Genomic DNA, 19,800 nt, shown 5'->3' with positions numbered 1-19,800 from the left:
TGACTTACTCTCCATCAGCTCCTAGTAATAGTTTAGAGAAGTCATTGAAGAGAACACCAATGCTGTTATCACAGAGCTGATATCCCAGTCCATACTTATCAGTGTAGTCCACCCACTTGCATATCCAGAACACTGGCATGCTAGCAGGATCTTCAGCCTCATCTGTATAAGGAAAACACCATTACTTTATAACTAATTATACATCAATTTTAACAATTTTATACAAATAAAAAAGTTCTTAGCTAAAATACTTATGTATAACAAATTTTTCATAAAAAATTCTTTGCCATTTTTGGTAAAGACATGCATTGTAGTTACACCACAGCAAAAATTAGTAAAAACTTATGCTAATACCATATTCCCCCAATTAATGCACCTCTTGATAAATAATTACATGTCTCAGGTGGTGCATGTTTAGATAGGAACCATTATGAAATGTTCCAGGAGGTGCTTAGCTAGCTAAGTACGCAATACACCTGTAAACAATGGGGCTTTCTAATTACAATCCACCTCTAGAAAATAATTACCAAGACCAGGAGGTGCACTCTATAGAAAGTTTTTATTGAGGAAGCCATATAGAGGTGCAATAATTAGGAAGGTGCGTTAATTGGGGCGAGTATAGTACATGTACAATAATAATAATAGTTAAAATATTCCTCATACCATAATGTGCTGGGTTCTTGGTAGAAGGACATGAGGTCAAACAAGATGAGAGTTGTAACAGTAGGCTATTTAAGTGCCAGTCCTCAGAACCTACAACAGTAACAATAATAATAATAACAATAATAATAATAATAATAGTAATAATAATGATAAAATTCAATTTCAAAACTTTTAGTACATGTTGCCGTCTACCTTGTATCTTTTCAACAAAATGAGTGGCTGTGGCCCCGCCCCCTGGCTTCAACACGCCTCCAGCAGTATCCATAGCATCTGTCATTGGATTACGATCGGATAACGGCTTACGACCGCTCACTGCTGACTCGGCAGCTTTCTTGAAATGAGGGGTAGTCGTCAGACAACTAGAAAATAAAAAAGATATGCAAGTACATGTGTTAATATGCAGAACAATTAAAGTGTAGGATTGATAGTTCTCTGGTGTTACCTGACAGGTAGTCGGACAGGCATGTGTCCACATGTGAAGAAAGGATCTTTGAGTATTTCAGCGGCCGTTGGTCTGTTCGCTGGATTAGGACGGAGCAAGTTCGATATTAGCGTTCTTGCCTCAGGTCCAACGTAATGAGGAATGTGGTACTCGTTTCTCTTGATGCGTTGATATGTGTCTTTTAGGGTTTTTGTCTCAAATGGAGGTTTACCGACAAGAAGTGTGTATCTACATAATAAAAGTATGGTTAAATATTAATTGTATTATTTATAAGTTCTTAAAGTTGTGACTTAGATTTGGCAAAAAATACCAAGCACAGAGTATTTGTCAAAAATGGCTCAGAAAGAATTCTTTGTTGTTATAATTTTTCCTGATACATATACATGTTCTTAAGTTGTGTAGAAAGTTTAAAGTCATTCCGATTGAATTTGGATTTTTTATGAATTTTTAAAGTTCCTAAAAAATCAGGCCAAAGTCCCTGTACTATAGTACATGGTCTCAGGCCAAATTTTGGTAAAAATGACTAGGAGAAAATTCTCCATTTTAATAAGTTTTTCTGATACATATACATGTACTTATGTTGTATAGAAAGTTTGACCTGGTTCCAATCAAATTTGGATTTTTCACGAATTTTTAAAGTTCCTCAAAAATCGGGCCAAAGTCCCTGTACTATAGTACATGGTCACGGGCCAAATTTTGGCAAAAATGGCTGAGAAAGAATTTTCCATTTTTATGATTTTTTTCTGATACATATACATGAACTTATGTTGCGTAGAAAGTTTCAGGTGATTCCAATCAAAATTGGATTTTTTACAAATTTTTCAAGTTGCTCAAAAATCGAGCCAAAGTCCCTGTACTATAGTACGTGGTCACGGGCCAAATTTTGGCAAAAATGGCTAGGAGAGAATTCTCCATTTTTATAATTTTTCTGATACATATACATGTACTTATGTTGCGTAGAAAGTTTGAACTGGTTCCAATCAAATTTGGATTTTTATGAATTTTTAGAGTTGCTTCAAAGTGATCCTGAATTCACTTACAATATACAGCCAAGTGACCATATGTCTACTTCATAACTGTGACCTTTCTTCGTGAGAACTTCAGGGGCAATGTAATTAGGAGTACCACACAATGTCCTATGTACAAAAAGGTAGCGTTCTTCATCATGATCATATACAGTACTTTTTTCTTTCTCCATCTTCCTCAAGACGAGTAGCTAGTCCAAAGTCTCCCAGTTTAATTTCAATGTCATCGTTGAGGAAAAGGTTACCAAGCTTAAGGTCACGATGAATAACCTATAATAAAATAATAATAATAATAATGATGATGATGATGATAATAACGATAATGATAATAATAATAACAATAGAATTTTACTTTGACATCATGAAGGTAATCAACTGCTAATACAGTCTGTCTGAAGAGATAGCGTACTTCAGGCTCAGTCAGAGCTTTTCTTCTTTTATGTAACTCCATCAACGACTAGACATAACAGACAATGCACCAGACAAATAATAATAATTGTAATAATATCGTTGTCTCTCACTCTTCTCTTGCAGAGTTCTAAAAGTATGTACACGTTGTTTGAATCGTCAAAAAATCCGTGAAACCCAACTACATGCTTATGTGACAGGCTCCTGTGGATCTCAATCTCTTGAGTCATCTACATTAATTATATATTATTAATATTATTATCACTAATTAACATGCAAACCTTTTCTTTCTGATGAGGTTTGACGAGGAGTTCTTTAGCGACAATCTTACCAGCATATACTGTTCCAGTTTCTTCGCATATCAGCTCATAACATTTAGCAAACCCACCCTATTAATTAATTAATAATTTAACCCTTTGCACGTTGTGTAAATCCTCAGTGTCATGGTTATTTTAGAAATTACCTTTCCTAGGAATCTTCCCTTTTCGTATCTCTTTTTTGTGTCTGGATTCGTCACAAATTCTTTGAGGGGTTTTGAGAGGCTAGAGGCTGAACCAAGTTTATCTTTTTCTGACAGATGATGAGCCATGCTTTCTAAAAAAAGAACCAAATGCCAGGGCAAATACAATAAAGAACTCACAAAGGAGATAAGGATTATTTCGAGAATTATTTAGAAAAAGAAGAGAGCCTCTTTCACGATCACCTACCCGCGGATTTAAAAAAGAAGGCGTGGTTATAATTATTGCGCATGCGTAGTAACAACTACCGCCCGGACCCGGGCAGGGGAGGGCCTCTAGATAGCTGCGCCCACAAAATACAAAATCACTTCCGCTTCTTGAGCATAAATTCTATTATTAATGTTGAAGATTTCACTTGTGTGTTCTTTCATAGCTCGTAAAAGCCTTGTCACTAACCTAACTAAGTATGTCCAATAAAGAACGCCAGCACATGGAGCCTGATGAGCTTTTGCGTCCAAATACGAGAGTGGTAGCAATCTCTAACTTTGTAGGTGAGTTAACATCATACTCAAACACTAATGGAGGTACTGTCTCCTTTCTATTAATTTATCCTACCTTGCAGGTGAAACTCCTAAGGATCTGAGCTTTGTAGTTGGTGAGAAACTTACCATATTGAAGCCAGATATTGCAATGTATTGGTATGTTGCTCAGAATGAGCGAGGTCAAAGAGGAATCATCCCTTTCAATCTTATTGAGGTTAGCCTGACAGAGCTGCATTACGTTAAGTGTGAAATCAATATTATTATTATCATTGCAACTTTTCATTTTCAGTATGCTTTATACACAGTTTCTTAACTCAGTGTAGTCAGTAATCTACAGCCCTTATGCATGTGTAGAATATTCTTTAGTCCCTAATACTAGGAATTTATGCATCAATGGATAGAACTTATTGTAAATTAATTCAGCAATGAACACTATCAAAACTGCTTGAGCTATGTATATTACTAACCTGTGTGGGAGGATAGTGAATGTACTAGGTATAGAGGTTATACCATATATATACTTCCATTGGTTCTTCCTCTGTCTCTCTCTTATTCCTTCAAAGTCTTAGCTATTGTGTACATGTCCTGAAAGTAACTATTTCTCAGGAACTTTTGATTTCGACAGCTATCGTAATAAGAATAACATAAAATGTAGACTTTTTGGAATAAGCACAAAACAAAATGTATCCAATTCTTGGGCATAAACAATCTCCAATAGCAAGCAACTGGTTTATAATAATAATCAATGAAATTGTTGTAATGATTATCTATTATTGGGGAACATAAGCATTACCCCATTGTGTATACAATCCAAGCCCATCGACCATAAACATCTATAAGGATGCAAACCTAACCCAAATCATGTTTACAGCTGTACGGGGAAATTGAGTGTGTTAAATTGTCAATGCTCAGTTCGTAGTTTTCCTTTGAGAATAATAATTATGTTGACTAGTTTCAATTCAGCTACTCGCTGAAATGACTAACATGATATTTTGTGTGCAGGTTATTGAAGAACAACCACCAGCTGTTCCCCCTCCTTTATCACGGGCTTTCTCTCAGAAAGCGACACCATCCAGCGTCCCTTCTTCTTTAGACATTGTTCCACCTCCTGTACCACCGAGACCTGGCAGAAACCATTCTGACGGAAGTGTACAGGTAAAGAAAATATATGCATAATTGATGATTTATGATCGTTTTTTCTCATGGCAGAGTTTAGATAGACTCCGTTCAGCTACTCATTCAGCCTTTCCCCCTCCTCTCTCAGCTCCTCCTCAACAGACCAATGCACCTCCTTTACCACCGGTAACTGGTAATCCAGTACCAGTTGTCATTGAATCCATTAACTTTCGACCTCCTATGCCACTTCCACCCAGTGCCAGTGGGCCTCAGCAACACATAACTTCTCCCCTTGCCACTAAATTCGGCAAGTACTCCAACAGTCAGAGTTTTGTCTCAAACTCTGGCTGGTTTCAGCCTACGGTAGGCATGACGCTTTCAACAAAACTTCACATCCCGGAGTACGTCTTTCGACAAATGACATCAGCCGTTTATTTCTTCCAGCACAAACACGACCGTACTAAAGACTTTGTAGGAAAGTCTCTCCTACTCTACAATGACCTCACACAAATGTTTGTGAAGCTTTATGAGAAGCGAGTGGATCAGCTCAATCCACTGGAGGAGGAGCTGAGATACAATTCACCCGATGCTGATATGTGGAACGTGAGGGCTTGGAGTCACCCGCCTGTAATGTTAGAGCTGGAGGCCTCAAAAATGATTATAAAACTGAACTCGCTTCATCCTTGCGGCCTCAATAAAAGTATAACTCTAGAGTCAAAGGAAGATTTCCAAAAGTTCTGTGTCTGGTATACCAAAGAGAGGCAGAAAAAGAAGAAAAACGAGTCCATTGTATAATAGAACTGTGTGTGTGTGTGTGTGTGTAATAAATCAGACATTCTTATACAAAATTATCAATTTTTTGATTATTTTTAGGATTGTTTTATTACAATTTTTTTTGATATACATGTACACGCATAAACAAAAATAATACTGTGCCACAGTTATACATAATATTAAAATATAATAGTATGTTATGTTATCAGACGTAATACATTGAATCTTGAAGAAACTCGTTGACTTTGATTGCTTCCTCCATTTTTGATACATCACTCAGTATATCTTCACTAGAATAACTGAAGGAGCTATCAGTATCACTGTGATAACTACTACTACAAAAACAAGAATTGAGTGCTTACTGCATTCCAGTAGTAGCACAGATGTACATGTAGATAACTATGTGAGTACCATGTAGTATGTGTAGATAATAAAATGATACACTTTTATAAAATATAGCCACTTTTCCAATTTGACTTATTTTCTAACCTTTTTTCTTCCCAGTCTTGTAGTGTGTATCTTGCTCTAAAGGCAGCTAGGTGTGAGTAGTAGGTCGGGGCTGGGTATGACACGCTTCGATTGCAACGAACAAAACAATGACAGAGTTTATATGTCAGTGCCTGTAGCTCATCAGCACTGAACCTATTATCATCCCAAAGCACATGATAATGAGCTGGCTTGCTAGTTCCCTGAAAAATATTAAAACAATAGCTATGTAAATGTAAAGGTGCAAATATCTACAATCTACAATTTTTTTCTTTTGTGTGTCCCTTACTTGTATACCGGCATGTGAGCAAAGGAAAAAGTCAAATTCTCTGGGATGAGTGATATCAGTGTCCACTGTAGTGCCAGGAGGGACATTGCCTGCCTTACCCTCCTGATTAAGGAATGAGATATGATGTATGATATAATGTATAAATGTATCATATTGATTACTTGATCTCTTCTATCAGTACAGAATAATCTAGTGTGGTGTCGTTTTTGTACCACAAGAAAAGTAATGCCAGGTTTGTAATCCCCTGGCAAGGATAGACAAGCTTTCTGTATAGCAGCAACTTCATTTAAAATAACCTAATGAGGAAACACACAGTGGATAGAGACAAACATCAATTAACATTGAAAGCACATTCCCTTGACTTACTTCCTTGAACTGTCCTTCACTAACTCCATCTCTGTAGAATATAATACGCTGTGGTTTACATTTATCGTTTTTTCTATAAAACTTCAGCAACATCTCCTTAACTATACCAGCTAGTTCATCAATTTTAAATACTTCCTAAAAATTAACAAAAATTAATCAGTCCACTTGGAGGAGGTTTATACCTGTCTGTGCTTAAGAACTTTCACCTTTGCTCTATAGTCCATTGCATTTTCGTCCATACTAGCTGTAACCTGTAAGGAGATTAAAAGTTAATTTATCATTAATAGTACAAGCAAACACTCACAGCAGCTAATGAAGGACTCCTCTTATCATTAGGAGCAGGATGAGTAACATCAGCACCAAATATTATAAAAGGAGATGATTCCCATGGACTACAATAAAACAATACAGAGACCTCTTAATAAATTAGAATTAAAACTTACAATGCATAATCTGTCTTTTCATAGTTTGGGATAGAATTAGTTCCACCTAATTTTGAATTAATCTTAAGGCAAATGTTGGACATTGTGGCTGTATTTGGTTTGCAGGCATTCTTGAAAAGGACACACTGAGTCCGTATACCAACAGTATTGTCACCAACCCTCTTCACTTCATCTTTTAGCAAAAACAAGAGAAAGAGATATGATTATTTAATTTTACTCTCACTTACTATAAGTTGGTTTTTGCTTCCCATCAAGTATTACAATAACAATATCACAGCCTGCAAACTTTGTTCTTAGAATATGTTCCAAGTCATCTCGAGGTTTAAAAGTATATATTTCAATTGGAGGAGGCATCCTCATTCTTTTCTCATTTGAAGCTTTAGAGAGTTCAGAAGCAAAGACACTGTAGGAAAAGTGCACATTCACATACATTACACAATTACAATAGCTTACTTGATATCATTAAAGTATCTCGCTGTGATTATCCCCCACTTTTTAATACTAATACCATGCCAAAATGACTTTCCTCTCGTATCCCATGACCCATTTCTTGGCTCCACACTTCTTTTCTCACCAACCTCCATCTTTGGTGGATCAAGAACTCTGCCAGCTACCTCAGACATTCTTTTGGATACTTTAATGCCAAAGTTTTTCAGATATTCATCTCCATCAAAATGAGCACCATGAATCTAATGACATTAATAATGATTAAAAGTAGTATTGATATTTAACAACACCTTCTCCATGATTTGTTTCTGCCTTTCATAGGCTGGTTTAGCTGTATGCCGTATCATAGCACTAGTCTGCTCAGGTGTTAACTTCTTGTTACATTTCTGACCAAGAACTTCGCAATACTGTGCATATATACAGAGTAATTATAACTTTTTAAAATGATAGCCCAAACAAACCTCCATTGGTATATATATGTGAGGATTCTTCCCTTCCATATGAAGGCAAGGAAGATCAGGATATCTTAAAGGTTTCCCGTGCTTTGATTTGAAATAATCAACAACACTGGTCTGTTGACCATCACAGTCAAAACTACATGTATATTCAAAATAATAAATTAAAGCTTAGAAACTTTCAGTCTTACAAGAGATCTCTGGATGATTTTTGAGTGATATCTTTTACTTTGTATTTTCTCGGGTAAGCTAAGTGAGTCACTTTAACTTTGAGGCCTAAAATTAACGTGACAGAAATAGATACTTAACTATAACTAACCTTTAATATCTTTAGCAAATTGTCTTCTCTGAGCATCAGTCAAAGAGGAAGGACATGGTAACTGTCTTATAGAATCTTCATCCAAATAGTCTCTTCTCCCTCCCCCTCCTCCTCCTCTACCTCTTCCTCCTCCTCCTCTACCTCCTCCTCTACCTCCTCCTCCTCCTCCTCTACCTCCTCCTCTACCTCCTCCTCCTCCTCCTCTTCCTCCATCATTAATAACTTCTTTAAGAAACTCAAGGACAGGCTGCTCCTTATAAAAGGCAGTATTAGAAACTACATGTGATTAAAAACAAAATAATTATAATAAGGACATTCGTGTTTACGGTACTGTATGCTTAAGTTAATTGGATGATATTTTCGTGTATTAGTTACCATCCAGGTTAAGCGTGATGGTCCAGCCCATTGATGGCCTAACACTTTGATAATATCCAGTCCAAGCTTCTCTCCCACCACCTAATGGATGACCCCTCCCAGTAACTGGTGGCGTAAAAAAACTCCTACCAACAGTTACAAAGCTAAAGAAGAAAAAAGAAGTAAAAGATAATATGCAACATACTGTACCTCATTGATGGTAGAGTTCTTAGTACAATATCAAGTCCTTGTATGGCAGATTGTACATCACTTGACTGTGTGGTATGCACTGTAGATAATTGACTCAGTACATCTAGTGGTATAGATCCAACTACTTTGATTATAACCTGTCAAAATACATGTAAGAATACTGATATGCTACATGTGCATGTACACCTTAAAATATTTTTTATTTTACCTCAAATTTCTTTTCTTTATCTTTTTCATCAAGCTTCAAAGGTACCAAAAACTCCTACAGAAAAATGAAATCAATAATAATAATAATTAGCTAATAAATTATACTTTTGATCGAAAAGGGAGTGGTTTCGATGTGTATATGTTCTTTGTTCCGTCATAAGCTAGAAGAATCCCTTGAAGATTCTCACGATACTTCTTCTCAATTTCTTTAATAACTGCTCTATTGATTCTACGAGGACAAGTGTCCGGTTTTAAGGTAACATCATAATGATACAACTCTCCTTTTGTTGGAAACTTAATAGGGAAATGATTAGTTTGTAAGACAATAGGTCGTCCAAGGGTACCCACACCAGGGCGTGGGGGAGGATCTCGATATTTAAACGACGGATGAGGAGAATCCAATTTAGAAGAAGAGCTTGTACCAGATACGGTGATCGGTGAGGCAGAGTACAAAGACTGAGGGGAACTCATAATAGATGAGCCAATACAAGAAGAGGATGGCGAACTAGTTGATGAGGGAGAACCAGATGAAGGTGAATTATTGGGAGACCCTTGAGTTACAGGTCCATTACTCTCTCTTTTTGGAGTGAGAGGAACAGCAGGAGCTGTTGGTTCAGGTTTAGTAACACTGGGAGGTGAGGTAGGAGTTCCTTTGGGATTTGATTGTTTAACTTGTCCAACTGAATGTGGAGTTTCTGTTTCACTAGGTCTACTACTCAGTCCTCCAACTGGAGGTGTATCGTTTCTTGTAGAGTCCCTCCCAGCATTACTGCGCCCTCTTCCTACGCTGCTACCTCGTCCTCTACCTCTTCCACGAGATCTACCTTTTCCTCCTCTATCAGACATGATTTCTCTTAGTGTGTTTACTGTTTAGTTTCAGTGTTTTTACTTTGTTCCATGCTTGTGCCTGGACTGTCTGCTGACTCATCAAAGCTGAGTCAGCATTATTATTGCATCATTGCCACGCCTATTTCATTAATATTTTTTGAGAAAAATTGAAAAAATTGTTATCCAAAAGCAAAATTGATGATCCAAACAAAAAATATATTTCATGCATTTTCTTTGTCATTCCATATATCTATAAAAAATAGTAGACACATTTATATAATAGCTAGAGTACCTTCTTCACTGATAGCTGAGTTATAAGTGTTGTCTACTTCAATGTTACCAGACAAAGAATCCTTATCATTGTCAAACTATAGGTACAATGTATATACATGTTAATGCATCAATAATGCTGGTTCTAATCTAGTCAAAATGGTGTAGATATTTCACCTGGTTTCTCATCTGGCCCGACACATCATTGTGTGGATTCTATCGATGGATGCCATTGGCATTGTCATATTATTGCAGCAAAAAGTATACATTTACTTCATCTGTTCTAGCATCCATTATTTCTCTTCTAATTCTTGATGCCCTTCGACCACCACAGGATTCCTTCCTCTTCTTCAGTTCCTATCATACAAAAATTAATTATCATTAGAATTATCAACAGTATTGGACTCACCTTTTCTTTCCTCTCCAGAACGGCTTTTTGCTTTTCCTCCAACTGCTCTTTTGTTAGAGACACACTAATTTTCTACGTGGACTATAAAGCAATAATTTATAATGTACATTAATACCTGGAGCTTCCTAGGCATAGTTTTCTTTTCCATTGGAGTCCCATCTTCATTTAGTGGGACATCAAAGGCTACTGCTGGAGGATACTTATTTGTAGGATCAGAAGCCGTGACAGTTTCTGATCCATTTGCAACAGGTGCCATAGCTGCGTCATTACCATTACTCACATGGTCTGATTTAACATGACCTTCCTCCTATTATAAAGAAATTATATCATAATGATCAACAAACCAAGAAACAATGGACCTGATTGCTCTCAGTCTGCCCTTTCTTCGGACTGGGTTTTATGTTTATGCACTTTTCATCGATCTCAGAAGCTTTCGAGGTCCCACATCCCATGTTTACCTCTAAGAATAGAGCCTCATGGTACACCAACAGCTGACAAGAATTTTGTTGTTAGGTAACTTAGGTTGCTATGGTAATGGGCGTGGTCACTACAAGCACGTCACACTGCCCACGTAACAACGATTTGTTGTTTAGCAACCGAGAGCCTGACAACCGGTGGCCCCAACAACCGATAGGCTTAACAACCGACGTCCTAGCAACAAGGGCGGGCCAATCACGTGGTATAATTGCAGGCGTGGCTGGGGCATGAATATCAGTATCATTTGCAAGAGAAAGGAGAAAAGGTGAGTCGTTCAACCGGTTCTAATATTATCATTAACTATCTCCCTGATCAAGACTTTAATGAGATCACCAGACTAATCCGTTGTTTCAGTGCAACCATTAATTCTCACATTATTGGGTGGAGGCTCAGTCCAATCAGCTCACACACAACTTGCTTGCTATCACTTTGCTAAGGTACAGATCTAATCTAATCCGTGCTTTAATTAATTTAATAATCTATTTTTCTTGTCACAGATGTTTGAAAAGAGGGTACCTGTTATGCTGGTATCTTTAGCCCTTCTCTCTCTTATTTCTGTCTCTCCAGTTGTTACTGGTCTTTCCTCCTCCACCTCTTCACATTCAAGAAGACCCATTAGTAACTCCACGGCTACTATGATCTCCACTTCAGTTTTAATATCTCCTTCTATATTGCCTTCTCTCTCTCCAAGCTTATCTGAATCATCCGAGATGCCTTCTCCCAGCCCAAGGTAGGTATTGCATACATTTTTCTGTCTCTATAAAGATCGTTCATTGCATCTCGTGTGAACGATAAGTCATTTCATTGCTGTTGTATTTGTATTACATGTAATTATAGAGCTTCACCCCTTCATTAGTTTTTTGATAAACTTTTAGCCTCCATAATACATGCCACACCCAATCAAACTAAGTTTATAATGGATAAACCTGCACCAGCAGGACTCCTAGTGGTTTTTCCCATTATGAGCTGTTTTATACCTGTTTATGGTATTTAGTTTTGAGTATTTTTGCTTTATTTTCAGTGTTATAATGAATACATGACACGTTTGAGTAGCTGTAGCAGTAAACAGTGTGTTTTTTGCTGAGGAGAATAGATAAGATGATAATCACAGATGTTACAATAATGGTTCCTTTCTTATTACATACTAAATACACTTAATCAAACTCATGAATATTGTTTGCTAGTTTTTATTATGCGTCATTATATAATTGACTGTTGTTTATCTTAGTTCTTAACTAGACTATAAATCAAAATGCCCCTCCTTAAAAGCACACAGCCTAGCTAATACAACAATATTATAGGCAATATTTTTATTATATTTTTTATCCCTCTAACACTCTTAGTGTCGTTGTTTCATCTGACTATTCCTCAATATTAATTATTTCCAGTTCAGATTTTATGTCTTCAACGGTAACTTCCTCATCAACCTCCTCCTCCTCCTCCTCTTCATCAACCAGTACTAGCAGTACGTCAACCAGTACTAGTACTACACCAACCCCGACTCCCTCTCACACTCCCCATCCCCCAGAGAAGGAGATACTCGTGATAGAGGACAACTGTTTCTTCTTTGAAGCTACAGAAATAATATTTACTTATTGTGAGTTGAGTGTGTGCGTAACTTAGACCTGTGGGTCAGTCACAATTGTAATTTTAAAATTGTGAGTGAGTCTTAAGCCTGAACAGAATGTAATGGGATTTTTTATTGAAATTGAGTTACTGACTATTGACTCAATATAAATGCATGGAAAATGGCTCCAGTCTACATCAGTAGTACATGGTTTCTGACCAAAGCTCGTCAAAATGACTAGGAGAGAATTTTCCATTTTTACAATTTTTTCTGATACATATACATGTACTTATGTTGCGTAGAAAGCTTGAGCTGGTTCTGATCGAAATTGAATTTTTTATGAATTTAAAAATTACTTCAAAGCCATACAGTGCTTGTCAGCTCACAAAGTGTGCTGCTGTTTAGCTCACTGAGTATGCTTTGTGGGAAACCCTGTTCCATGACAGCTGAACTGCCCATTTTTAAAGCAAGCCATGTTTCTTTTATGCAAAAACATGTCAAAATAGTATTTATAATTGAAATTACGGTATGTCAGCAACTCTCAGCATGGCATAATTGTAATGAATTGGGAGGAGTCAATTATTGCACCACCCCCACATTTAATTAGAATGAAATAATTATTGTTAATTTTTTATTTCTCATAGATGATAAGAGATTCTCTAATACTACCACCTCTCATTTATCCACGCTATATCCTGACCCAATTGATGCCGTCATTGGTTGTACAAAAGACTCTAGACTGCACAGTTTTAAAAGATCTTATTTTAACGCTACAAGTGGTTCAAGCGTATTAAATTTAACAGTAAGAAAAGGGAAAGGGATCACATGATACATAAGTCATAGTTATTGTGCTGTCATTACTTGTATGCAATTACCATTTTTAAAAAACACCAGATGTGTAATGTGATTTTTATTTTTTTAATATTTTCTTAGAATTCCTAAAATAGCAGCAATTACATGTACATATGGAGGTTACTTGTATTTCCTTCCTTTCTCCTATAGTTTGAATTTGCTCTCAATTACGTTGAGGATTCATGGTATTTGTCCAGTCTGCAGGTAGTAAACCTCACTGATGGCGGGCGTATATTTGATTATGGTACATGTGGGGATGCTATCAATGTGCCGGAGGAATTGAGCTACTTTTGTAGTAAGTTCACATGTAATGGGAGACTGATTGGGGAGTTTGAGTTTATCACATATATGGTATACATTGCTTTGATTTTGTTGCATAAATGGTGTACGCTGCTTGTTATAGAAATGGAATTTAGTGGGATAGGGAGAGAAAGAGCAGGGGGAGGAAGAGAAGAAGCCGGTGTAGTAAATAATTGTGTCATGTTTTGTCTCTTGTTGAAGTTTGGATGATTGAGCTTGTGTACATGTACTCTGTACCTTTAATGATGTATAACTGTATATGAGTGTGGTATATATATATCTGTGTGTGTTTGCCCTTTTAAAGAGTTTTAAGGAGTTTTGTTATCTCTTTCTTGCGTGAGATGGTGTTTACCAGACAGACATGTTGTCTCTATTAGTTGGCATAAACGCTGACATGCGAGGAACAACTGTGTTAACAAATCTTTTGAAGGAACAACTATTGAGCTCTCTCTCTCTTTCTTTCTCTCTCTCTCTCTCTCTCTCTCTCTCTTTCTCTCTCTCTCTCTCTCTCTCTCTCTCTCTCTCTCTTTCTCTAGGTCAGGTCAATTGTCATGGTCATGAGCAGGTTGATGATTCCATTAGTGTCAGTCTTGATATAACAAACCTTCGAGTTGATGCTTTTGTAAAGTCTGGTCGTGATGCCTCATCTGGTGAGAAAAGTGATGATAATGTTATAAAAAGTTTTAATCAAATTCCTTATTGTATAATTTTACTGTAATGATAGCCTGTTGTTGATTTGCATAGGATTTCAGGCTACTAGCCAAACATTGATAATTAAAATTCAGGCCTTTTGGCAATAGCAAATATCAACATGTAAATTAAATTATTGGTGCTTTCTTATTGTTCTACAGTGGTATCTATGTGTGGCGTCTCTAGCTCCAGTAATAATAAAGTGAGTATAAATGTATTACATGTTCATACACTTGAGCATGCATCTACGATCTTATGTGCTGTATCTACAGGTATTATGTATAATTGTCACTGATAATGTTTTTTATATTTTAGGCTGTGATTATAGTGGCTCTGGTAGTAGCAATTACTCTAGTACTGAGTGTTATAATAATAATTGTATCTTTTATTTATAAACGCTACAGGTACGGTAAATATAATTTGCTTGATTAGAATAAAAATTTTATTATCGCCTTTGTGATTTATTTTATTATGTGTTCCATATTATTACAATTAAACTATTATTTTTGTGTAAGTTTGAATTGATGATGATACATGACATAAATGAAGTTGAGATTGGATACACAACACGACATGTGCAACGTACAACAATAAATCAATAATAATAATCAGTAAGTGTTGACTGACGTCTCTTTGTTCATCGTGTATGGAAGTCTTGCATTCTCATGGATATTTTCCCGTTGTAGAGCTTCCCTTCATACTCTAGTAGTTGTAGGAGGAACCCGTCGTTAGGTTTAGCTGAAGGATGCTGTGCCTTGAGGTGATTCCAAGACTTTTCGAGTGTCCAGCCCTCCTCTTTCATCAAGTGTGCGACACAGACTGAGGCAGAGCGAGAGAGACCAAAATATGAATACACCAGGACCCTGCTTCCTTTGTTAGACTCGCATTTTTTCTTTGCTTTGTGGAGGAAGTCCAGGCAGTCTTGTAGTACGCCGAGCAAGTCTTCTTCGTCGTCATCCTCTAGCTTCACGCTCTTGTACTCTATTCCATCTCTAGTCACTGGCACAGGAGAATTGGAGAGGTTGAGGACAAACAGTATTCTTTTCCTGCTCAAGAACTCTGTGTTTTCTACCGAGGGCTGGTTGCCTATTAGTAGGTAAGTGTTGATCTCGCTGGCGTCCACCATCTCGTAGAAAGAAGTGTGCTTTGATAGCCGAGAGTCCCTGCTTGTCCTCGAGCCCCTGGCTCCTCCGACCCCGTTCTTGCTGCCATGATTTCTAAGAGTTACCACGGTGTCCTTGGATTCTTCTGCCGCGACTGCCTCCTCTTCTTCACCTGAGGCTTTGGTTGTTTCAGTAGCTACCCCGTTTGAATGCTCTCCGCCATTCTTTTCCTCTTGTGCTTTGCGAGAAGATCTTGCTCCCATGATCCTAAGTTGCTGTGGGGAAATGCAGGAAATGCTGTGGCTTTTGGTCTGCTTTTATAACGACTACACATCCTAATCTAATAATTTTTAATTAAAACTTTACAGCCATAGAGTGCAATGATAGGCATGTATAGGCTATAGGCAACTTCACTCCAGCCAAGCTTGTTGTGCCATGCACTGCATTATGGTATTCCCTAGCTATAGAGCTTCAGCCATAATAAATATAGTCTGTTTATAAATACACTATAACTGTAGGCAGCCCACCCAAACTGTGGCATTCACAACATATAATAGGCTATTTTGACTCTTTAACAAGAATAAAGACTCTATCTCGTATACACTTAATTGCTAACGACATAGGCAGCCCATAGTGTATGTCACATGTGCCATCACATGATGCTATGCTGCAGTTTGCCAGGGTGTGGCTCATACCATTGTAATTATGATTGCTGCAGTTGTGCTCCTCTGTATTGCTGGATTGGTTGCTGGTCAACCTGTGAGGCAAAAGCCTCATATTGTTCTGATGCTTGTTGACGACTGGGGCTGGGCTAATGTTGGATATCATCGGAACCCACCAACACGTGAAGTTGTTACACCAAACATTGACGATTTGGTTAAGCAAGGTTTAGAACTAGACCAACACTATGCTTACAAGTTCTGCTCTCCTTCTCGCTCATGCCTGATGAGTGGAAGATTACCAATTCATGTCAATGATTTGAATCTTGCACCCACTAATTACAATCCAAATGATCCAGTCTCTGGATTCTCCGCTATTCCACGCAACATGACTGGTATAGCAGAGAAGATGAAAGAAGCTGGGTATGCTACACATCAAGTAGGCAAATGGGATGCTGGAATGGCAACGCCAGACCACACACCAAAAGGACGAGGATTTGACACTTCATTTGGCTACTATCATCATGACAATGATTACTACACTGAAGTAGTGGGGCCACAGTGCAGTGGATCTCCTATAGTCGATCTATGGGACACTGATCATCCTGCTCATGGTATTAATGGCACTGGGCCTGACAAGTATGAAGAGGGTTTGTTTAAAGAGAGACTTATGGATGTTGTTAGTAAGCATGATCCCAACACACCACTCTTCTTGTATTATGCTCCTCACATTGCTCATACTCCATTGCAAGTCCCTGATGATTATTTGAATAAATTCAGTTTCATAGATGATAGCGATCGCAAGTATTATCATGCTATGGTCAATTATCTTGATGATGTTGTAGGTGATCTTGTTGCTGCTCTCAAACAAAAGGGAATGTGGGACAACCTTCTCTATGTCACAAGCAGTGACAATGGTGGCCCAATCTATGCAGGAGGAGGTGCCAATAACTATCCATTAAAAGGAGGGAAGCTAACCGACTGGCAAGGTGGCATACGTGTCAATGCTTTTGTATCTGGAGGATACCTACCAGAGAAGATGAGGGGACAAAAGACTGATGGATACGTTCATTTGGCTGATTGGTATGGTACCTTCTGTGCTATTGCTGGTGTTGATCCAACTGATGAAAAAGCTGCTAAAGCTAAGCTACCTCCAGTTGATAGTTACAACATGTGGCCGTTCATCTCGGGCGAAACTGATACCTCCCCTCGTACAGATATTCCAGCTAGCATTAATGCATTGATCAGTGGAGACTATAAGATATTGATTGGGACTGTTGATCAAGCAGGTTGGACTGGCCCTCAGTATCCCAACCAAACAAATCCGGCTGGAGGAATAAAAGCAACTGAGCGATGCGGTGAGAGTGGGTGCCTTTACAACATAAAAGATGATCCCGAAGAGAGACACAATCTCGCCTCATCAATGCCTGAGCAGCTTAAGACGATGCAAGAGAAACTAAAGAAATATCTAGCCACTTATTTCAACCCCGATCGTGGTCATGTATCACCCCTTGCATGCCAAGCAGCAGTGAATAAGTATGGTGGATTCTGGGGACCTTTTGTTGAGTAGCTGATTTTTGAGGACAACCTTACAATTTGCTATTATGCTACAGTACATGCTATACTATGCTGGATGCTATTGCTGCTTTGCCATTATTAGTTATTAGTTTTTAGCATAATAAATTATTTTGGATCCAATAAATTATTTTATGCAGAAGCTAGCAAAGGTGTGGCTCATTATTTTTAATGAGCCACGCCCAATGGGTTTCTCCACCTATAACCATGTGTGCAGATAAAGATGAAGTTGTCTGTCTAGCTGAGGGAAGAAAGAAAGAGAAATGGAGCAGTGACCCAAGAAACACCTTTTGGTCTAATGGTAAGCCAGAGCTAACTAACCTCTCTCCTTATTCACTTGTAGACAAGACAAGACTTGGCTACCGTTTGCTGGAGCAGATGGGCTGGACTGATGGCAAAGGTTTAGGAGCTAAGGAAGATGGTCAGAAGGAGCATGTCAAAGTAGCTAAGAAGTCTGACAACTCTGGCAAGTAATATCATCAGTATATGTGTGGTAATTCAACTTGAATAACACTGACGATATCATTGGATTACATTGATGCATTTACTTATGTTACGTAGAAAGTTTTAGCTGATTCTGATCAAAACTGGGGCCAAAATTCTTGTACTATTATTAGTACATGGTCTTGGGTCAAATTTTGGCAAAAATGACAGGAGAGATTTATATATTTTTTCTGATGCATATACATGTGTTTATGTCGTGTAGAAATTTTTAATTGATGCCAATAAAAATTGAATTTTTTACAAATTTTTTAAGTTGCTCAAAAATTAGGCCAAAATCCCTGTACTATAGTACATGGTCTCGGACCACATTTTGGCAAAAATGACTGGAAGAAAATTCTCCATTTATATAGTTTTTTCTAATACATATACATATTTTTGTGTTATGTTTCAAGTTTAAGCTGATTCCAATCAAATTTGGATTTTTTACAAATTTTTTGAGTTGCTCAAAAATTGGGTCAAAGTCGTAATATATGGCCTTGAGCCAAAATTGAAGAGAAGAGAATTCTACATTTTAATATTTTTTTTCCTGATAAATATACATGTACTTACATTGTGGGAAAATGTTTTGTCTTATTAGGTTTTGGTGCTGGTACAGATAGAGATTCAGATTGGATAGCATGTCAGGACTCTTTTAATGATATCCTCTCACAACTCAACGACTCACAAAATACTACAAGTAATGACAATTGAAATTATGATCAATGAAAATACTTATCTGTCATTTTATTTGCTATAGCTCCTCCTAATTCATCTGATACAAAAGATTTAGTATCTGCTGCTGGAAAATCAAGGAAACTAGTGTATGTTTAAATTAGCTGATTGTTTTGAATTTTTAATTTCATGTTTGTTGCTTTACTTGGTCAAAATGAATAAATAATTCACACTATGTTGTCTACTTATAGCTAGTTTCTTTTTATAGTTATCACAAGTTCCTCAAGAGTAAGGATCTATCAATGAAGTCAGAGAATGACATGGACTGTGTCTTTGGAAAGAGACACAAGAAAAGAAAGAGAACAAAATCAGAAAATGAGTCAGAAGAAAAGGAGCCACAAGAACAGCAAAAGGTCAACTATCATTTTGGCAATTTTACCGAATAGAAATTGTCTCATCATGGAGAAATCCAAAAATTGGCAAATATTTTTTGTAGTTATTGGCAATCAAGATATATAATTGTGTAGTTACAAGGGTTGTTTTATATTGTGATAGGAAGCAACAGTCAGCTGTCTGATCCCAACTATTAAAAGTGAGCTAAGTTTGCAGGATTATTTCTCTGAGAAAATGAAGAAATTAAAATCCAAAGAACAAAACAGCGACAAGAACAATACTTCAGCCAGTAGCGAGCAGGAAGCACCTGAGAAACACTCAAAGAAGAAAAAGAAGAAGCACAAACTTTAACAATTTTTATTCATAGAGGATATTTTGTTCAGTTTGATATTATTCGTGGGAGTTTGTAATGCGCATGCGCAGTAATGTGTTGCTAATTATATTATTCATAGTTTGTGCCCTCAAGTACCACACCCAAGCCCACACTTAAAACTCAAGTTGATAAAAAATTTTGCTTC

At 37.3% G+C, this 19,800-nt stretch overlaps 8 protein-coding genes across 10 annotated transcripts in view; 4 read left to right on the top strand and 4 right to left on the bottom strand.

Annotated features, from left to right (window-relative positions):
- Positions 1-3,271, bottom strand: part of LOC100641743 (serine/threonine-protein kinase PLK1-like) — a 4,565-nt gene extending 1,294 nt beyond the window's left edge. Inside the window, exons 1-11 of the mRNA XM_003382531.3 lie at positions 3,179-3,271; positions 3,002-3,132; positions 2,820-2,927; positions 2,652-2,768; positions 2,483-2,587; positions 2,288-2,400; positions 2,146-2,241; positions 1,106-1,333; positions 856-1,022; positions 664-753; positions 9-162 (exon numbers count right to left, since the gene is read on the bottom strand). Of these exons, the coding sequence (XP_003382579.1) occupies positions 9-162; positions 664-753; positions 856-1,022; positions 1,106-1,333; positions 2,146-2,241; positions 2,288-2,400; positions 2,483-2,587; positions 2,652-2,768; positions 2,820-2,927; positions 3,002-3,127 (1,304 nt within the window). The 5' untranslated portion in view covers positions 3,128-3,132; positions 3,179-3,271. The remainder of the gene's footprint in view (positions 1-8; positions 163-663; positions 754-855; positions 1,023-1,105; positions 1,334-2,145; positions 2,242-2,287; positions 2,401-2,482; positions 2,588-2,651; positions 2,769-2,819; positions 2,928-3,001; positions 3,133-3,178) is intronic.
- A 103-nt stretch (positions 3,272-3,374) lies between these two features.
- LOC109593757 (uncharacterized) lies at positions 3,375-5,543 on the top strand. Its single transcript, XM_020008810.1, has 4 exons — positions 3,375-3,547; positions 3,619-3,752; positions 4,541-4,693; positions 4,748-5,543. Exons 1-4 carry the CDS (start codon positions 3,463-3,465, stop codon positions 5,447-5,449), a joined length of 1,074 nt encoding a protein of 357 aa, XP_019864369.1. The 5' UTR covers positions 3,375-3,462; the 3' UTR covers positions 5,450-5,543.
- LOC100641615 (protein argonaute-2-like) lies at positions 5,532-9,941 on the bottom strand. The gene is made up of 19 exons (XM_020008918.1): positions 9,110-9,941; positions 9,006-9,059; positions 8,798-8,934; positions 8,609-8,751; positions 8,449-8,509; positions 8,234-8,304; positions 8,106-8,190; positions 7,921-8,053; positions 7,750-7,866; positions 7,466-7,701; positions 7,240-7,415; positions 7,013-7,184; positions 6,874-6,961; positions 6,752-6,820; positions 6,570-6,704; positions 6,365-6,499; positions 6,204-6,305; positions 5,918-6,117; positions 5,532-5,763 (listed from the first exon to the last, which is right to left on the bottom strand). Exons 1-19 carry the CDS (start codon positions 9,848-9,850, stop codon positions 5,634-5,636), a joined length of 2,985 nt encoding a protein of 994 aa, XP_019864477.1. The 5' UTR covers positions 9,851-9,941; the 3' UTR covers positions 5,532-5,633.
- Positions 9,942-9,985: 44 nt separating this feature from the next.
- Positions 9,986-11,055, bottom strand: LOC100640438 (uncharacterized). 2 transcript variants are annotated; one of them, XM_020008895.1, is made up of 7 exons: positions 10,871-11,055; positions 10,627-10,815; positions 10,512-10,583; positions 10,376-10,459; positions 10,280-10,318; positions 10,125-10,200; positions 9,986-10,082 (listed from the first exon to the last, which is right to left on the bottom strand). In XM_020008895.1, exons 1-7 carry the CDS (start codon positions 10,961-10,963, stop codon positions 10,054-10,056), a joined length of 582 nt encoding a protein of 193 aa, XP_019864454.1. In that variant the 5' UTR covers positions 10,964-11,055; the 3' UTR covers positions 9,986-10,053. The 2 variants fall into 2 exon arrangements, with proteins under 2 accessions (XP_019864454.1, XP_003382484.1); XM_003382436.2 differs by having other exon boundaries at positions 10,627-10,818; positions 10,871-11,054.
- A 111-nt stretch (positions 11,056-11,166) lies between these two features.
- On the top strand, positions 11,167-14,992 carry LOC100640311 (uncharacterized serine-rich protein C215.13-like). 2 transcript variants are annotated; one of them, XM_003382435.3, is made up of 9 exons: positions 11,167-11,253; positions 11,306-11,425; positions 11,486-11,718; positions 12,377-12,585; positions 13,200-13,357; positions 13,558-13,702; positions 14,244-14,357; positions 14,559-14,599; positions 14,713-14,992. In XM_003382435.3, exons 3-9 carry the CDS (start codon positions 11,486-11,488, stop codon positions 14,827-14,829), a joined length of 1,017 nt encoding a protein of 338 aa, XP_003382483.1. In that variant the 5' UTR covers positions 11,167-11,253; positions 11,306-11,425; the 3' UTR covers positions 14,830-14,992. The 2 variants fall into 2 exon arrangements, with proteins under 2 accessions (XP_003382483.1, XP_019864373.1); XM_020008814.1 differs by having other exon boundaries at positions 12,332-12,585.
- Positions 14,942-15,818, bottom strand: LOC105316661 (dual specificity protein phosphatase 1B-like). Its single transcript, XM_011411730.2, has one exon. The coding sequence runs from the start codon at positions 15,761-15,763 to the stop codon at positions 15,035-15,037; it is 729 nt and encodes a 242-aa protein (XP_011410032.1). The 5' UTR covers positions 15,764-15,818; the 3' UTR covers positions 14,942-15,034.
- A 344-nt stretch (positions 15,819-16,162) lies between these two features.
- On the top strand, positions 16,163-17,861 carry LOC100641487 (arylsulfatase B-like). The gene has a single exon (XM_003382529.2). The coding sequence runs from the start codon at positions 16,206-16,208 to the stop codon at positions 17,727-17,729; it is 1,524 nt and encodes a 507-aa protein (XP_003382577.1). The 5' UTR covers positions 16,163-16,205; the 3' UTR covers positions 17,730-17,861.
- A 47-nt stretch (positions 17,862-17,908) lies between these two features.
- On the top strand, positions 17,909-19,758 carry LOC105316648 (PIN2/TERF1-interacting telomerase inhibitor 1-like). Its single transcript, XM_011411715.2, has 6 exons — positions 17,909-18,035; positions 18,078-18,200; positions 18,816-18,914; positions 18,975-19,038; positions 19,158-19,302; positions 19,445-19,758. Exons 1-6 carry the CDS (start codon positions 17,942-17,944, stop codon positions 19,631-19,633), a joined length of 714 nt encoding a protein of 237 aa, XP_011410017.1. The 5' UTR covers positions 17,909-17,941; the 3' UTR covers positions 19,634-19,758.
- The last annotated feature ends 42 nt before the right edge of the window (positions 19,759-19,800 follow it).

This window comes from Amphimedon queenslandica, unplaced genomic scaffold, assembly GCF_000090795.2.
Source record: "Amphimedon queenslandica unplaced genomic scaffold, v1.1 AMPQUscaffold_13521, whole genome shotgun sequence".
Lineage (NCBI taxonomy): Eukaryota > Metazoa > Porifera > Demospongiae > Haplosclerida > Niphatidae > Amphimedon > Amphimedon queenslandica.
Note: the sequence above shows the minus strand (reverse complement) of the source record. Positions and strands in the feature narration are given on the sequence as shown.

Bases quoted from the DNA above. Each gene is read 5' to 3' on its own strand.
- LOC109593757 (XM_020008810.1), top strand. From the start codon at position 3,463: ATGTCCAATAAAGAACGCCAGCACATGGAGCCTGATGAGCTTTTGCGT. The intron at 3,548-3,618 runs GTGAGTTAACAT...CCTACCTTGCAG, and splicing joins AGCAATCTCTAACTTTGTAG to GTGAAACTCCTAAGGATCTG. The intron at 3,753-4,540 runs GTTAGCCTGACA...TTTTGTGTGCAG, and splicing joins TCCCTTTCAATCTTATTGAG to GTTATTGAAGAACAACCACC.
- LOC100641615 (XM_020008918.1), bottom strand. From the start codon at position 9,850: ATGTCTGATAGAGGAGGAAAAGGTAGATCTCGTGGAAGAGGTAGAGGA. The intron at 7,702-7,749 runs GTGTTGTTAAAT...TAATGTCATTAG, and splicing joins AGAAACAAATCATGGAGAAG to ATTCATGGTGCTCATTTTGA. The intron at 6,705-6,751 runs GTATAAACCTCC...GTTAATTTTTAG, and splicing joins AAGTTCTTAAGCACAGACAG to GAAGTATTTAAAATTGATGA.
- LOC100640438 (XM_003382436.2), bottom strand. From the start codon at position 10,963: ATGGGATGTGGGACCTCGAAAGCTTCTGAGATCGATGAAAAGTGCATA. The intron at 10,319-10,375 runs GTAAATGTATAC...ATCCATCGATAG, and splicing joins TGGATGCTAGAACAGATGAA to AATCCACACAATGATGTGTC. The intron at 10,083-10,124 runs GTACTCTAGCTA...TATTTTTTATAG, and splicing joins CTCAGCTATCAGTGAAGAAG to ATATATGGAATGACAAAGAA.
- LOC100640311 (XM_020008814.1), top strand. From the start codon at position 11,486: ATGTTTGAAAAGAGGGTACCTGTTATGCTGGTATCTTTAGCCCTTCTC. The intron at 11,719-12,331 runs GTAGGTATTGCA...TAACACTCTTAG, and splicing joins ATGCCTTCTCCCAGCCCAAG to TGTCGTTGTTTCATCTGACT. The intron at 14,600-14,712 runs GTGAGTATAAAT...TTTATATTTTAG, and splicing joins CTAGCTCCAGTAATAATAAA to GCTGTGATTATAGTGGCTCT.
- LOC105316661 (XM_011411730.2), bottom strand. From the start codon at position 15,763: ATGGGAGCAAGATCTTCTCGCAAAGCACAAGAGGAAAAGAATGGCGGA.
- LOC100641487 (XM_003382529.2), top strand. From the start codon at position 16,206: ATGATTGCTGCAGTTGTGCTCCTCTGTATTGCTGGATTGGTTGCTGGT.
- LOC105316648 (XM_011411715.2), top strand. From the start codon at position 17,942: ATGTGTGCAGATAAAGATGAAGTTGTCTGTCTAGCTGAGGGAAGAAAG. The intron at 18,201-18,815 runs GCAAGTAATATC...TTGTCTTATTAG, and splicing joins TAAGAAGTCTGACAACTCTG to GTTTTGGTGCTGGTACAGAT. The intron at 19,303-19,444 runs GTCAACTATCAT...ATATTGTGATAG, and splicing joins AGCCACAAGAACAGCAAAAG to GAAGCAACAGTCAGCTGTCT.